The sequence below is a fragment of the Anopheles moucheti genome, chromosome 2 (assembly GCF_943734755.1).
Source record: "Anopheles moucheti chromosome 2, idAnoMoucSN_F20_07, whole genome shotgun sequence".
Classification (NCBI taxonomy): Eukaryota; Metazoa; Arthropoda; class Insecta; order Diptera; family Culicidae; genus Anopheles; species Anopheles moucheti.
The window spans coordinates 71,975,333-71,991,883 of record NC_069140.1 but is presented as its reverse complement, the minus strand read 5'-3'; the positions used below and the strand labels follow the sequence as shown (position 1 = coordinate 71,991,883).

General features: G+C 42.2%; 1 protein-coding gene across 3 annotated transcripts in view; it reads left to right on the top strand.

The window, feature by feature from the left end:
• Positions 1-16,551, top strand: part of LOC128299138 (protein 4.1 homolog) — a 44,275-nt gene that overhangs the window by 15,354 nt on the left and 12,370 nt on the right. For all 3 annotated transcript variants that reach the window (XM_053035009.1, XM_053035008.1, XM_053035007.1), the window contains exons 2-3: positions 15,691-15,989; positions 16,076-16,521. In XM_053035009.1, the coding sequence (XP_052890969.1) occupies positions 15,849-15,989; positions 16,076-16,521 (587 nt within the window). In that variant the 5' untranslated portion in view covers positions 15,691-15,848. The remainder of the gene's footprint in view (positions 1-15,690; positions 15,990-16,075; positions 16,522-16,551) is intronic.

Genomic DNA, 16,551 nt, shown 5'->3' with positions numbered 1-16,551 from the left:
GACCAGAATGTGGAGCAAAACGGCGAGAGTAGATGGTTGTTTATTATCGTATTAAACAGACTGCTCACAATACAATAATAACTCTATACATCTTCGGCCAAATAGGAAAATATTAAAATTTTATGAAATAAATATATACTATTAACTGCAGGGTATTTTGTATTTAAATTTGGGATAGTGATGGGAAAATTTCATTTTTTTTTTTTGCGGATCTGAACGGAACCGAAACGAACCTAAAAGATTAGTTGAAGCCACTTTCACGTGAAAATTTAAATAATATGATATAATTTTCACCGATTCATTCCCTACAACAAACATATTAATATAATTCAATTATAGTTTATGATGTACACAATTTTTTTTATGTTAATGTATTACTATGAATTAATTGCAACTATTATTGGCAATCTTTTTTAACAGAGTTCCAAAAGAATAAAAATAAGACGCCGTTAACGACTATAGTTATGTTTTATAACGTTGTTTGTTTAAGTCCCTTAAGCGTAAATATTCCGACCTTCTAATATAGTCTTCTCGCCTACACAGCGATATCTTTGCAAACGGACAGCTGTCAGCCATGAAAATGGACGATCAATTTTCCAGAAGATCCTTGAACAAACGCGAACTCATTTTGCTTCTTTTGGAGTTGCTTACATTCCAAATGAAATTTGCGCAATAGTAACACAAGTAAACGTTAACGTTATAATTTTGACTGCAAAAATCCTACTTTGTGATCTTTCATGCACCTAGGTTCGATCGTTCCACAGAAGGAACGGTACGAACTTAGTAGGTATCACTAGCTTGGGGTTTTGTAATTGTTTACCATGAGCCAGTTGGCAAAACTTAATATTAATACTAAACGTAGCTTTAATAGAAAGATGGTATATTGAAAGCCTCTTCTCACTCTAAACACAGCTCAGTAAAATGAAACCAAATATTGGAACAGAATGATTGCCCACGTGCGAAAGTCGTCAGTTCTCGGGACCAAAGTCTGCATTACACTTTCATCTAGAATATTACACTAAATCCGAGCTAATTTTGCTAGTCTCAAGTTCACTCCGTGTTTATTTAGCTAGCGAAAGCGCACGGGATTGCTTACTCAATAGCTTACTCATCAGCTAAGGATAAAGATATCCAATCAGCCCTTTTTTGCGCTTGTGGCCCTTCAGTGGAATCGTGCCCGTGCCACGCCAACATCGCGCACCGCTCACTGCCAGTGGATGACTTGTTTTGTTTTCTAACCGCGCATCGAACGGAGTAAAAATAGTTGAATTGCTACTGTTGTTATTGTTGAATGGCGTCCTTCTTCGCCACAGCCTCTGGCGGCGAGTTCGATGGAATGGGTATTCTCTCGCACCACCGAAACCCCATCGATTGCTCCTTAGCACAATCTCCGTGCATTACGGCGGAGGGTGAGTGATTAATCTGTGTTCGTTGTTGTCTGTCCGACTAATCCACTGCCGTCCCTTTTTCCCAGAATGCAATCACAGCGTCCCATGCGAAGGGGGCAGCTAAATTCCACCATCGGAATCGGAAACGATGCACGTACTGCTGTTTCGCTGTTTGGGGTATTGCGGCGTCAAATTCCTCGAGGGAAATGGTTTGCTTCGCAATAAACTGGGGATGATCGTTCAACTTAACCCACCGTTAGAGTGGAAAGGCGAAACTAATTAATCAGTTGACCCGACCTCTTATCGTGCCTATTGGGAGAGACCGGTTGTTTGATAACGTCTCATACTACCACCGGCGTCCATTTCTGTGGAGTGTTTCACTCTTCGCTGATTTCATGAATGATGTGCTGCTCACGAACAGAATTTGCGATTAGAGGTCATCTTGCGCGGAGTAGTGCTTCCTATGTGTCATCGCTGTGTTCTAATCATAGTTCAATTCACACCGAGGGTTGTCGGTTGGATGATGTATGGCTAGCAAACGGACGCCGTAATATACTCGATTGTTTATTATTCTCAATGCTGCCGCCTTGTCCACATCGTGTTTCAACTAGAAGGACTAGTTTTTTTTCTCCAAGGTCCGAAGCGGTTCAATGGGATGTGAAACCAGAAAAAAGGCTATAAAAATCTCGAGCGCATCAGTAAAATCTTCACACGGTGGCGTCCTCATCACCCCTATAAATACCATTTTCCATACGGTGGAACACACATAGTCGTGAAAACGGGTCTTAGAAAAAAAAAAGGAAAACACTATTCTAAATTTGTTTCTGCGATGATGATCGTGCTCGTCGCTGCGTGTGTTGTTGCTTCTCGGCGTGGCGTTATATCGGTGTACAATTTCTGAAGGATTTTGTCTCAAAGTTAAAAAAAAACACCAAAAAGTAAAACATCCAATCGAATCGAACTTGTAAATATCGCAACAAATATATCGAATCTTCTGGCGTCCGGACGGGTAGCCTGATCGCTGACTGTCAAACAATCCGTCAGCTTACCCTCCAACGCGTTCAGGGTGCGGATCGAACTACGGCTGTCAAAACCCTTTTCAATGCCACATCAACAACGGCAACGCCACCGCACGGAAGTTCTTCCAGCACAAGCAACAAGCACACGGGCTGGCCAACACCACTCCGCTCGATATCAGGTCCGGGCGATGATGATGCGATCTACCCCTCCCAGTGACCCACATTTAGCCACCAAGAACACGAACCTACGCGCGCACTGTCGACGACCTACTTTCACCTCCACACACAAGGGAACTCCGTCGATAATGCAAAATCCCGACGCGAAGAAGTTGCCTTCCCTTTTCCGGGCAAGGAGAGTTTGTGTTTGGCCCTGCCTCGCTCCAGCTTTCGGGCTAGGCACTGGATCATCGGGGGTGTGGTCTTAAGAAGGTTTTTTAGCGGGGAAGCACATCATCGCGTGTACGCGGTAGGGAACTTTCTTTTTTCGCGATTTTCCCCGGGAATGCATACGGGCTGGTTTTGTTTTCTTCCTTCTTTCCCCGGCTGGTGGCTTTATTTGGCGGGAATATGTGCTTTATTCTGCTTCTTCTAGTTCTGTGATGGCCGTGGTGGTGTTGTTGCTCCACGCTATCAAACTTCCCCGAACGCGATCCAAATGTTTATCCCTACAGAGTGGTGGTTTATTTTTTGGTGGAGTCTTTTTTTTCCAAAGGTGTTTAGGTCGAATTTGCGGACGTACGAAACTATGTTGGTTTATGTCTGTTTTCTTGGCAGGGGGCTGAAGTTATTATTTATTCACTCGTACCAGCCTTTCTCAGGTTCTTAAGCTGTTTCGTCTTCCTTATTTTAGAGGATTGAAGATTTTCTTTTTTGGTTCTTGAATTTATTTTGCTATAAAACTTTGAGCAAACATAGGATATCTGTTCACGATTCGAGTGGTTTTGTGCTTCGATCTTTACGCTTTTTAACAAACCCTCTCGGCAGGGTACGTGGAATGTTGAAGATTTCTGCGAATATTCGGACGTGATTCCAATGGAATATAAATCTTACGGCTTAACTCGTGTGGAAAAAAGGGTTAGCATTTAACGAACTCTCAATTAGTTCCACGGGGAAAAGGTTGAATTTTAAAGTTTTTTTACGAAATAATTTTGATCTAACATTCCGCAACATTCGGGCTCTCGTTAGGAATTAAATTCTTCAAAAAATTAAAAATATTATACAATAAGTGAACTTGGACACTTGTTTAAATATTGGTATATAAATATCCAACAACACAAAGTTGATTATATGGAGGAAAACATAAATTGAAACAAATGACACAAGAGGAAACATACAAATAGTCTGTTGCCTTTGTGATTGCCTACAGGAAACTTGGCCAGGAACTCAATTACCGTTTCTTGGTCCGTTGAGGAAAGAAATGGTTTGGTGCCGGCAATCGTTACTGATGAACTGTCGACACACACATAAACACACTTCTCAGGCATGAAAAGAGAAGAAAACTTTTTAAACCATCGTGGTAAGTAATCAAACAAGCACGGGGAAAGGAGTCAGCATAAGAAAAGTGTCTTCCTCTTTTTGAGCTCCAAAGCTGACGAACGCCACTGCAAACATAGTTTAACACTCGTATCCCTGCAAAGGGCTAGCAGAACTTGGTTATGAACACTGATGCCAGGACTGTTTCGACAAACCCGGCAAACCGAATGCCACTCGAGAGAATGTGCTGAGAGAACATTAAAGTAAACTCCCATTCACGGGCACACACTGGCTGCCTTTGGCCTCTTGAAGGGAACGTACAGCAAAAATTAGGAAGGAACGGAACACTCTCAGATGGAACCGTACATAAGTTCAATTTGGCGCCGGAGTGGTTGCTTATCTTTGCCGTAATTAGAGTTGAAGTGTTGTTGTTTCGTTTGCTTTGTGCAATTGGTTGTTGTTATTTTTCTACTTCACAAAAACAAAATAACACATAGTGCTTTCCAGCTGCTATGTAAAAACACACGCCACACGCGAGCGCGCTATGTCATTGCGTTTGTTTGTTTCGATTATGATCGGACCCGGCGACGAACTTTACTATGGTCAGGACAGCTTGGCACCGGGTTCGCTAGTAACTAATGCGGTTCGGTTTTGTAAGCTGCTGCCAAAAAGCATTACATGGATTGTTAGTTTTGAAGCGGGGTGGATTTACGTTTCCTTAATATCGCTTTTTTTCAATTCTTCGTTTGTATTATGATATCATCGGTTTGATTAGCGACTGTGATTAGGATTAAAGTTTCTTATTTTTATTGTGGGGATTTTGATAAATTAATTTGTAGTTTCTGTATCAAATAATACAGCAATATGGTTGTTGTTAAATAAAAAATGTTAAATAAATTGTTGTCTCAATGTTTTGTGGAAAATAGTTTGAAATTTTCGGGTGAAAATCGCATTTTCAACTTGAAACGACCGAAAATTTATTGATTATGTTTCGAATCATTTGGGAATATAAATTAGAAAGGTTAAGCTTTCAGCCGGTATCTGTCAAATAATTCAAATAGCACCGTACAGATTCGAAAAGGACATATCTTTTTGACATAAACAATAACACAAGGTAATAATAAATCTTATTGTTATAGTTGTCTTAGACGACTTTGAATTGGCTATAACTAAAATTGAATAATTTACAAAGTATGGAAAATATTCAATATTCAACGTCAAGCTTGGCCTAGGCTAGCCATTTTTGTATGGGGAGCTTGACAACATATAAGTCTGGAAACGTCAAAACGCATACAGAAAAACTACCTTAAAGTATTATACAGGCCACTTATTACAAGTACTAGATATAAGCGTCTTCTGAATATATTTCAAGTTTTGGATTCCGATAGTTTTTTATTTAACGAAACGACACTGGATATCAGAAATTGGATTTTTTTAATAACACTCTTGTAAAAATGTCTATTGTAGAATTTTTCAAATATCAGTTTTATTAAATATTATTGATAATAAACTTATCTACCAATGGAAATACCAATCCAATATGTCTGTTAATTTGTCCTCCCTGAAATCTGCTTTTATTGAAAATACGGCATTGCCGTCATAATGGAATTTAAAAATAAATCTGCTTTTATGATCAATACATCAAATTATCATCAAATATGACATTCAATTTTATCTTTGTTATTTAAATTAAAATAAATTAACTTCCCAAAATCTTATTTTGTAGACCAATTAGAATGAAATTTCTTTTTAACTTCTTGAAGAAAATGAAGCTTTCATCCACCGATGGATATAAGTTTCCGTAAACAAACACGCCCGCTAAGAGCAACAACATCATCTCCCACCTACACGTTGTGGGTGTATCATTACACCGAAAGTATGCACACAAGTGGGTGCGTCGGCGAGGTGTCGACTTTACTCCGTTTCTTTATGCGATAACATTCGGCGTCGGCGATGCATCTTCGTCCGCAATTATGGTGTTTAGTGTTTCGTGGAAAATGCATGCCACAGCAAGCGGGGGAGACGGAGCCTCTATGGTGATCTATGGTGGAGAAAGAAGTCACGCGTGTTTTTTTTTATTTCGCTCCCCACCATCACCGAGATGGATTCGTTCGTAAACAAACGTCCTGCATTCGGTAAATAATAACATACTTTGCGGCTTCCTTTTGCCGGCTTTCGCGGTGTGTGATGGTGGATTTTTGTTTACTATTACGACCACGCGTATGGAACGCTGGTGGAAATCCGATCGATCGGATTACGCGCACCGGCCGCGCACACGCATACATCTGCGGGCATGATGCAAAGTGCAGTGTAAAGTGGTCCGTCTTATGTCGAATGAGTTGTGCAATAGCTCAGGGAACGATGACCCTTTGCAGGCACGTGAGAAGGGCTGTATGAACTGGTTTGTCTGATCTGATTACCTGATTAGTGAGTTTTGCTTTCAGTTTAAGCCTCCAGAGGTTTGCAGGACGTCCTTTTTGAAATAATGAAAAAGTTTTTAGAGGTATTCAAGAATACCTTTATAACTTCATTAATTTTCGAACAATATTTTACTACTCACTTTCTTGTCGAACGCTACAACCACCCCACGGTCTTGGTCTGCTACAAGTGTCCTCCAAACAGACTCCACTGTCCATGTTCGTCGTCGACTCCACTGTCCATGTTTACGACCTAAAAGATCTTTGGCTTGGCTGCTTGGTTGTCCGGTGTCATTCTCATGTTTGATACGCTGTACAACAGTGAGTACAGCTCATAGAGCCTCCGCATTGTAACGACTCTTCCTCATTGTCCTTCCACACATACAGGGCGAAGAATCCTTGAGAGCATCTTCGTCTCGAACGCGACTAAGAGGGTTTCGTCAGTTTTGGACAAAATTCATGTCTCAGAGGACAAGCATGTGAGATCTGGACCTATATGAGTTCTATATAGCCCCAGCCTCGTTCGTCGCGACAAGTGTTTTGAGTAGAGACGGAGTAGGAAAGACCGGTAGGCAGCCGTGCGTATCTCAACATCAATGTTGTTGTCCATGCGCTGACCTTTGATCCAAGAGTTTTAGACAACTTCAAAAGTAGATGTTACAAGATAGAATTTTACATTAAATGTGGTTGATATATTATGCCAACAGTTAATGACAACTCCAGATATTTGTGATGTAAGATAAACGATCTACAAGCCATCCACCTAGAGATGAACCCTGTGTATGGCAGTTCTCCTTATATCTTATCACAACAAGTACCTTTTCGTCGTCCTTTACGTCTGCTTCAGTCTTCCTCCACAGCAACTTCTGTTCTCGTCCTTTCCTCTGGTGTTTTATTCTTTCTTGGATCGTTTTTATTAATTAAACATACACGACGTGTGCCAACATGAGCATTTGCATCCTCCGCATAAGTGGAGAACTTGTCGCACTCGCGCACGTTCATCAAAACCCAACAACGAGCGACGATTACCGACGCTCGTTTTGTGTTCCCTGATGATGATTTATGCATCCGATGTTTGCCAATCTTTAGCCATCATTGCTCCATCCCCACACGGGGACGCTTGGCAAGAATAAAAGAAGGAAGGGCTGACACACGACTGCGGCTGATTGTTGCACGGTGCCGAGGATTTAAAATTGCTTCCAGACACAAGTGTGTGGGACTTTGGGGGTAGAAGCATCAAAGACCGCCCTCGCGCACCACCACCCAAGTACAGTCGGATTTGGCGTTCGGCGTGTTGCCGTGCCAAGTGGGAATTAAATTTTCAGCCAGCATGAAGCATCGTATTAACTTTCACTTTCGAATGCGTTTCGGCACAGCAGCAGAACGGCTCCCAGACGCGGCAACAGTGCCGCCCTGTCTGCTTTATGGGCAGGGGACGTATGATGGTAAATATTTAATATCGTCCGATTAGTGATTGGCGAGCGAAGTGTGGCTTCCTGGCAATGGGTCCCACTCCAATTGTGCACCGAAATGAACCAGACATTTGCTTGACGTACGATTAAACAAAAATAGGAATCGTGCACCAATCCCCCCCTCGGGCATGGCCGATGGCCAGAAAAGACCTAGCGAAGTCAAATTGTGTCTAGCCTTCCTGGCGTTCTGCTGTGGGTGCTGCAGTGTCCAAATCCTTCCGGAGATTAGCGGTTAAGCGGTGTTGGAAATGGTTCGGCTAGTGTCAAAATTGAAATCCAACTTCCACCGGGTCGCTTCGGCTCTCACTTCAGCCGCTACCCGGTACGATTATGGTGCCTGGTTTTGGGAGGGGCCGGGTGAGTCGATCGCATTATTCGACCGCCTGTGTCGACGGCTGGCGCAATGACGATAATGGATCGTTTTAGCATTGGAGCGTGTCGGATTTAACATGATAAATTAAATTAACACCAGTCCTGCAGGAGCTGACGATAAAACGTCGCCGCACGGTGAAGATGGATGGGAATGTTCCCTATTTCTGGATTTATGGAGCAAGGCAGATGTTAATAAAAAAAAAAAGATTAGTACGCCTGGAAGCCAGACGGCATTATTGAATTGATTAGGATAGATTCCTGTTGAGGTGATTTTGATGTTGTTCTGGATTAAGTATCCTTCAAATATTCAACACAATCATAAATCTCAACCAACGTTAATTTGTGTACTGGAGGTGAACTAATATCTGCAATCTCGTCTACTTAGCATCATTGCATTACTACAATCTACAAGATATCATCACCAGTGTCGAATCGCATTCTCGCAAGCAATTTTGATTTAAACGACCTTCATACTTTGACCAATCAATCAAAACACGGTGCAGACGAACGAATGGCCATAAAAAATCAATTTACTGTTATGGTCAGCAGTATGATGGTTTGATGAAGAAGATTTGATTGGACTTTATCTGACTGGTCGAGTCAATTTTGGCAGATGCAAAGGATATATTTATTCTATTTGAATGTATTATGTGTGAATGTATAATTCTGATATCTGTAGATTCTTTAACATCAGTATGATTTTAATAAATGAATAATTCTTTTCTTTGAAATTGACTTTCTATCCCCAGTGAAACCAACATCAAATAGGTTCTTTTCGGGTCATTTTGTATGAATACTTTTTTTCATTTTCGCCCAGGGAATCATCATTTTGTCTGACCGACGAGCTCGGAACACCTTTCTGTCGGCCAAAATTGACGCAATTGACCCGAAAAAGGGCATGTCCGTGCATGCGGTGGCTTGGCTGCGTTGGTTTATATTAATATAGACACAACACATCACTTAGTTGATAGTAGGTCTAATGCACAGACGAATTAAAAAAAAAACAGACCAAAAAAGAATACAGAAACTCATACCTTCCATGGCACGGTGTGACGTGGAGGAGTAGTGCACACGATATATGAAACCTAAGCCCGACCCGACCGGTCGTAAACATGATCCGCACCCAGGCTTTTCCCCATTCGTCGACCAAGACAGAGCGGTTGCGCGCATAGTAGCAGCAACCAGCAGTAGTGGAAGTTAGAACACGCACTCTGTCTCCTTTTTTTTTGGGGACGTTGTCACGCGAAAGGTCCTGACGCACTACGGTCTGTGGGCCGGAGCGGCAGTGTAGCAGGGCGGTTAGGCGATGGCTTTAACGTTAGCACACAGTGACACGCACCGTATCGTCCTGTCGCACGAGCATAACCATTTTGTACCGAGCGGGGGCTGGGTCGATGGACAAGCGTGTAAAGTATGGCCACCATAAAAGCCGCAATCTGCGACGATCCCCGGGCTCTGCGAGACAGCGACCGAGTGCAACCGTTGTTTGGTCGATAATTTTTCGATTATTATCGATTTTATTTCCAGTACACGGCGCTGTGGTCTAGAGGCACAGGTTCATAGTGAGTGTTTTGCCATCGGGGACGGATGCGCAAATGATACTTTTGTTAGATGACATCGATAGCAGTGCGTTGGTTTTCATGAGCTAACGACAGCGATAATAGTGCGTAAGTACGCAGGGAATGTTAATTGATTTTAAATGGTTAATTTCGTTACGGACAGCATACCGTTTGTGCGACTGTGATCATTATTATTTGACGTTGATCTTATCATCTAGTTTAAAAATTATTAAGGTTCGAAGTTATCAAGAATTTCTAATAACATAGTTTATGGTTAATACAGTACTATTGTTGAGCGGATTGCATAACTTTAGGTGTTTTACCGTTTATCATTCCCTATATCGTTGATAACTTGTTTGAAAAGAAATACAAATTAAATAAAGAACTTGTAAATTAAATATAGTAAAGTTTACTGGATAATGGATTAATAGCTTCAATGAAAACCGTTACCATTTATTGTTTTGGGTCAAAAATACTTTAATGACAAATACAAAGATGTGACAACACGCGGATTAGGTAGGGAAATCCCTTTACTGCAAACAATGTCGCCATCACGGTGATCACGACTTCCTGTCATGTTTGGGCTAATAAGGAAGTTCGTCTGGAGTTGCCACAGTTACGCATCCATCTCCCTTCTGGCGTGAGTGGCATACAAATTTGTACCTTTGGCTTCTCATGGCTTTCCGTGCATTTAGACAGAACACAACAAGAAGCACGCTTTTCGGCAGCGTTCCGGTACCGTTTTTCGATACGTGACTGTTCCGTAAGCTCGGAAGGTACGTCCCAAGTGTGGTTATCATTCTCGCACGTGACAGGTAGAAAGATGTCCCGGTTGTGACAGTTTCGAACGGACCCGTGGCAGCTGACATTGGAAAAAGATAAAATTAATGCAAGTTAAATTAATGGAACGCAACAGATATCGCCCCGTAGCTTGGTTTTACGACTTGGTGCAATAATTATGGCTACACATGAACGCATGGAGCAGCTCCTCTGTTCTGGCGTAACTGGCCAGTAACGCTTAAATGGCGGGAAAATAAAACAACCAATAAGACGAAACAAACCTTCTGACGGATGTTATCAGAAAACTTTCGGGGAAAAAAGTGGCATGAATGCGTGCGATATCAAAGCCCCAATACGTTTCCTGGCATCATCGAGACACGGCCAGGGTAAAGGGGCCATGATGGAGCTAGTGGACAAAAACACAAAACAGAGATAACATGCCATGTTTATGAATCATAAATGCTGATGTTCAAAATTTTCGCTTTCGTTCTACGGGGGGATTTTTTTTTTTTTTGTTGTTACTCTTCTATGGTGCAGATACGAGAAAGCGAAACATGCGTCCTTCCGGCGTGGAGAAGGGAGAAAAAAGGGTAGTAACAATCTCATAAAAAATGACGTCAAACAGGCATAAATTATGCTCTCCCGGTGGGGGCGTTCGTTCGGAGGCGGTACGCATCGATTGGCAGCTTTAGAAGAACAAAAAATAGTTCATTTTATTTGCTTTGATCATCATCATCGCTGTGTCCACGAATGTATGAGAACCTCTGTATGAATGAATGAGAATTTGCCCTATAAAGAGGTGACCTTTAGAGCAAAACAAAAAACAAAAAACATTCCTGGTGGGAAATCGTTTAAAAAAGCGTTTGATCGATGTACGAATGTGAAGTTGTTGTTAACGCTGCATCTTCAATGCATGCAAACTGCGAATTATAAACAGCAGAATCAAACCGCAAAGTTACAACATAATTATGGTGCAAAGTGACCGACCGTGATGATGGTACAGTGCAGTTATGCTCCATTATCGTTAAAACATTGTTTGTGTTTCATTAGGGGATCGCTAATTTGTTTGCTTTTTCCTCGAAGCTCAACATCAGTTTTCATTAGTAAGCGTTGCCGCAGCGTGCTCATGCTCAACAGAACACTATCGATGTTGTTATAGGGTTTTGATAAGGTTTTTTTTTCATTGATTATTAGTACAAATTACAAATGATTACTGGAAAACTTCCTATTCCTCTGCATTTGTGTTCGCTATGGGCTAGCAATACAGTATTTAGCAACGATTCTACCGGGGTGTGGTCTTTATCGGGCGACAATTTATCCGCACACACATCGGAGACACTGTCCAGACACATAAAAAAAACATAGTTCGTCCGTTCTCTGCTGAATGCCCTTGCTTACTCCATTTTCCCCATTTCCAAGGTTTTCACGGACGTGTGTGTTGTACATTGTGTCTGAACAAACAGACGTCCGGAAGGAGAAAAACACCCACCATTTGGGTATGTCTCTATGCAAAAATGGGGAAAAACTATCTCATTCCCTTGCTTTGAGGAGTGAAAGAGTGAAAGCAAAAGCTTGGGTGTGGATTTGTGAGTCCCCCCGCACTTTCAAAGAGGGTGCAATCTCCGAGGAAAATTGGCGCCTCCACGCGCCTATCAGTGTATGAATGGCATTGTCGGTTGGCTCGTGGGTGTGTGTTTGTCTGGTGCTTCGGTTCAGGTGAAAAAGATATGTTGTAGGATGTACGAAGCGAACAATGGCACAAAACTGCTGTGGATGCGCAACTAGCAGAATGAGTACCAAGTGTTCGTACCATCGTGAGCTGATGGTGTTAACATCATCCACAGGAAGAAATGGAAAGTGAGGAAACAAAACCGAATAAATGTGTCAGCTTCCAAATGTGGGCTCTCGCAAGTGAAAGGCGTGTGCACATTGTGTTCCGTGTAGGATTTAAGACGAGCATGGTCCACTGATTATCATCAAGATGGACAGCGAAAGTTACGGCAGATAAAGCAAATTACAAATGCTATTTTCTGCTTTTTTATAGCCGCACTTGGATGTGTGGGAAACGATTTGTGTGATGTCAATCTTTATAGTACAGTAAAGTTAGCTTACTATAAATACTAATAACAATACAGACAGTTCAAGAAATACGCTATTATAGCGGACAGTTCTTATTAAGCAAAGTTCCGCGTATGTCGAATACTGAATCCTGATTTATATTTTATACTTAAATATTATAGTATCGACACTCTTTTCTGCTCTTTATTTTTTTCGACAATTGAATCAACTTTTTGAAAGAAAACATTAACAAAAGCTACAAAATGGTTTGCTGAATAAATGAAGTGTAGAAAAAGAAATCAACTATGTAACTTTGAAGTATAAACGATTTTGCATCTGGATTCGAAATACGCGGAAATTCAAGTTTAGCGTATCTTTCCCGGATTCTAGCGGTCCATACACTCGGGGATTGTACCTAGTAAAAATTAGCTCATTATAGCAAATTTCGTCCGTATGTTTGCAAGTTTTTTGTTTAGGGTTGCAAATTTCTCTTCATCGAAAAAAAAATGCGATATTCCTCCAAACGGTTGAAATGTTCCCTTTTGTGATTCGAAACCATGTACAGGCAGTCCCCGAGATACGTTATTATAGCGGACTGCTATAACCCGGGAAAAATCCGCGTAACTCGAATTCCCGTGTAAGTCGAATCCTGGTGCAATTTCGTTTATACTTCAAAGTCACAGAGACGACTTCCTTCTCTGCATTTGATTTATGCAACGGATCAGGCGATTTTTGGAAAGGTTACATTAAAATAAGCCAAAAACAAATGTTTTATATGACATAAAAGATATTTTCGACCAATTTTTTACCATTTCGCTATAAACCATTTTGTGCTATAAACTAGCTCAGCTGTCAAATTTCCAAAAACCGCGTATCTCCGAATCTGCGTATAAGAGGATCCGCGTATCTCGGGGACTGCCTGTATTTAACTGTAAGCGATCGAAATTTTAGAAGTCACTTTTAACAATTTCCTAGAGCTCCGGTGTTCCTTAAGCAAACAAAACGATGAATTATAATATTCGCTTAAGCATCTTTACTCCACTTCCTCTCGAAATAAATGCAAATATGAGCTCACCATTCTAATTATAGCATGTTTTACGCGTGGGTTTGTGCTGTGCGGAACAAGCCCCCTGTAAGCGATTGCAGCCAAAAGCGCATATTGTTGCAGTGTTGGCTCACGTTTTACCGCAGCAAAACCGCAAATCAAAACACAAAACAATCAAACGCAGAAAATTGTTTTTAATCCATTCACTTCTTCGCTTCTGTATTGGGATTACAAGCTTTACAAAACGCACTACTGGGAAGGAAATAATCTTTCTTCGTTTCGGTTGAACGGTGAGTTGATAAGACACAATCACTCTTCAACTTTTCCCGTCGATGGAATGATCCGGGGTCTCGTCTGCCCAGACCGGCGGTCGGACATAGTTCCGCTAAGCTGCTCAGGTTCGATCTCCGTCCATCAGCGAGTACGCACTTGTTATTGTGTGTGGATCAATCGGCAAGTGGTGACTCCGATACGTGGTGTCCTCCATATCGTTGACCGTGATAAGATAAGAGGGCACTCTTATCGTGTGATCCACTGCCAACCAAGGGCGGAAACCGTGGCACTCCTTCCAATACCATGGGGTAAATTGTGGAAAGTGCAACCATGTACACACACCCAATGCATCGATAAACGGACATCCGTACGTTATTGACACGGTTTCATTTCATGGAAGAATGTTAATTCCCGTCTGTGCAGATGAACTTGAGACACTTTGGTGGACGTTGGTTGGAATGTGGTCTTCTAAAAGAATTATATTAATTTCATTTTAATATATTAAATTTATAAAACCAATGAGCTGTCAAAAATGAGCAAGAATGTTGTAGATGAGATAATATTTTCTCTTAAAAATAAATTCTTCCAATGTTATTTACGCGATAAGAGAATCTAAAGTTAGTAAACTGCTAAAAATACGTTGATTATCCATGCTTGCATTGCTTCCAAGTTGTAACTCCGCAACAACTCGCGGTTATGTTTATTGTTCGAATTGATAAATAAATAAATATAAACGGGTCCTGTGTTGTTATTCGAATGGCTTCTTATCACAAAACAGCCCAGCTTGTAGTGTGTTTGTTGTTTAATTTCTGTTTGGCTTTTTGGAGCAAGTGCACTCGATTTTGACACAACCATGATTTATCTGACTTCGGTGGAACATTTGCTGCGTGTCGTTTTAATCATGCTTCCGCCAGAACAGCTGACGCGCGAATGCCATATATATGTGCGTCACATAATGAATAATTGCTTCACTGGACAGTGAAGAAGGTTTCGAAAGTAAGCCACGAAATGAAACGCGATCCCCGACCCATTACAGACATTTCGAGACGAATGGAAGAAATGGGCGAGATTATTACATATGGAGAATCATGTTTGTTTGTAATCTGTGTATGGAGTAATTTATGTGAATCATTAGAAATGAAATATGTTACGGTTAAGGGTTGATTTATATGTTTACTTTATACATTATAACTATCAATTCAGTTAATTAGAAAACATTAACTGTTATTCCTCCAAAGCTGTAAGACAAGCTCGAGATCACGGCAAGCTCTAACCATCGTTTTGTGAGTGTCCATCGAATGGGCATAAATCGATTCAAGCTGCGCATTCCTTTCCCATTAACACACACCGAGTCCGGCTGTGCATCATCGCCCAGACGGCGGCCTGAATGTCTGCCGGTTGTCCAATTACTAGCGCTTAGCCAGTGTCGCATTGCTTACCTCCGTAATGGTGCGCCTAAACAGACGAGAAATTCCGCCCGTTTGATACACGGGGGACGGTGCGACCTATTCCATCGTGGCTGGTTTTATCTGCCCGTGTACGAAAACGAAACATGAAACACATCACACTCAAAACCACGATCCGATATTTCTGCGAACCCACCACCACCCTACACGGTAAAATGCAGATCCTATCAACTGGGCAGGGTCGGTCGTGTGTAGCTCGTAATGATGACGGCAAAGTGCCGAGACACTGTTAAATACATTAGCGGTATCCCATTCCATTCCCGGGGGGCGCAAACATAGGGCGGGAGCGCGTATCTTGCCACTTCGATAATGGTTGCAATTAAATTTCATTCTCTTTCTCTTCCCTTCTTTCGTGTTTCCGCTTGCAGCAGTAGTCCGGAAGTTCGTTTCGCTGTGTACGCGCCTGGTGTTGGCGTTGGCCGAGTGACCTATAGCGGTAGTCGTAGGGAAGTAGCCGTAAGTGGTAAAGCAGCGTATAGCCCAAGCAAAGCCCAGCAGCAGCGAGTGAACCTAATTAGTGTGTGCAATGCCTGGAGAGTCAACCAAAGCGGCGGAGCCGGCCGCTGCCAACAGTCCCAGCACACCGAAAAAGAAGCCCACCAACTCAAAGGCGGCACTGGCGAAGGTTACACTGCTCGATGGTTCAATTCTGGAGGTGACCATTGATGTAAGTTGAGCGTTACCGCAACGGCGTTTGATTTGCCGTACAGGTTGTCATTTTAATATCGTTTTCTCCATTCTCCTCTATTTTAGCGCAAATGTCGTGGACGCGACCTGCTGAACTCGGTATGTGCCGGTCTGAACATACTGGAGAAAGATTACTTCGGCTTGACGTACCACACAGCAAACGATCCGCGCGCTTGGCTCGATCTCGAGCGGCCGGTTACGAAGTTCTTCCGCTCCGATCCGTGGGACCTTGCGTTTGAGGTGAAGTTCTATCCACCGGAACCGGCCCAGCTGCAGGAAGACATCACGCGGTACCATCTGTGTCTGCAGGTGCGCAATGACATCTTGGAAGGACGTCTGCCCTGCTCGTTCGTAACACATGCCCTGCTCGGATCGTATCTGGTACAGTCAGAGCTTGGCGATTACGATTCGGCAGAGATGAAGGATCGTTCATATCTGAAGGAGTTCAAGATCGCACCCAACCAAACACCCGAACTGTTGGATAAGGTTATCGATCTTCACAAGACTCACAAGTATGATTCAAAGTTGAAACAGCTACCAAG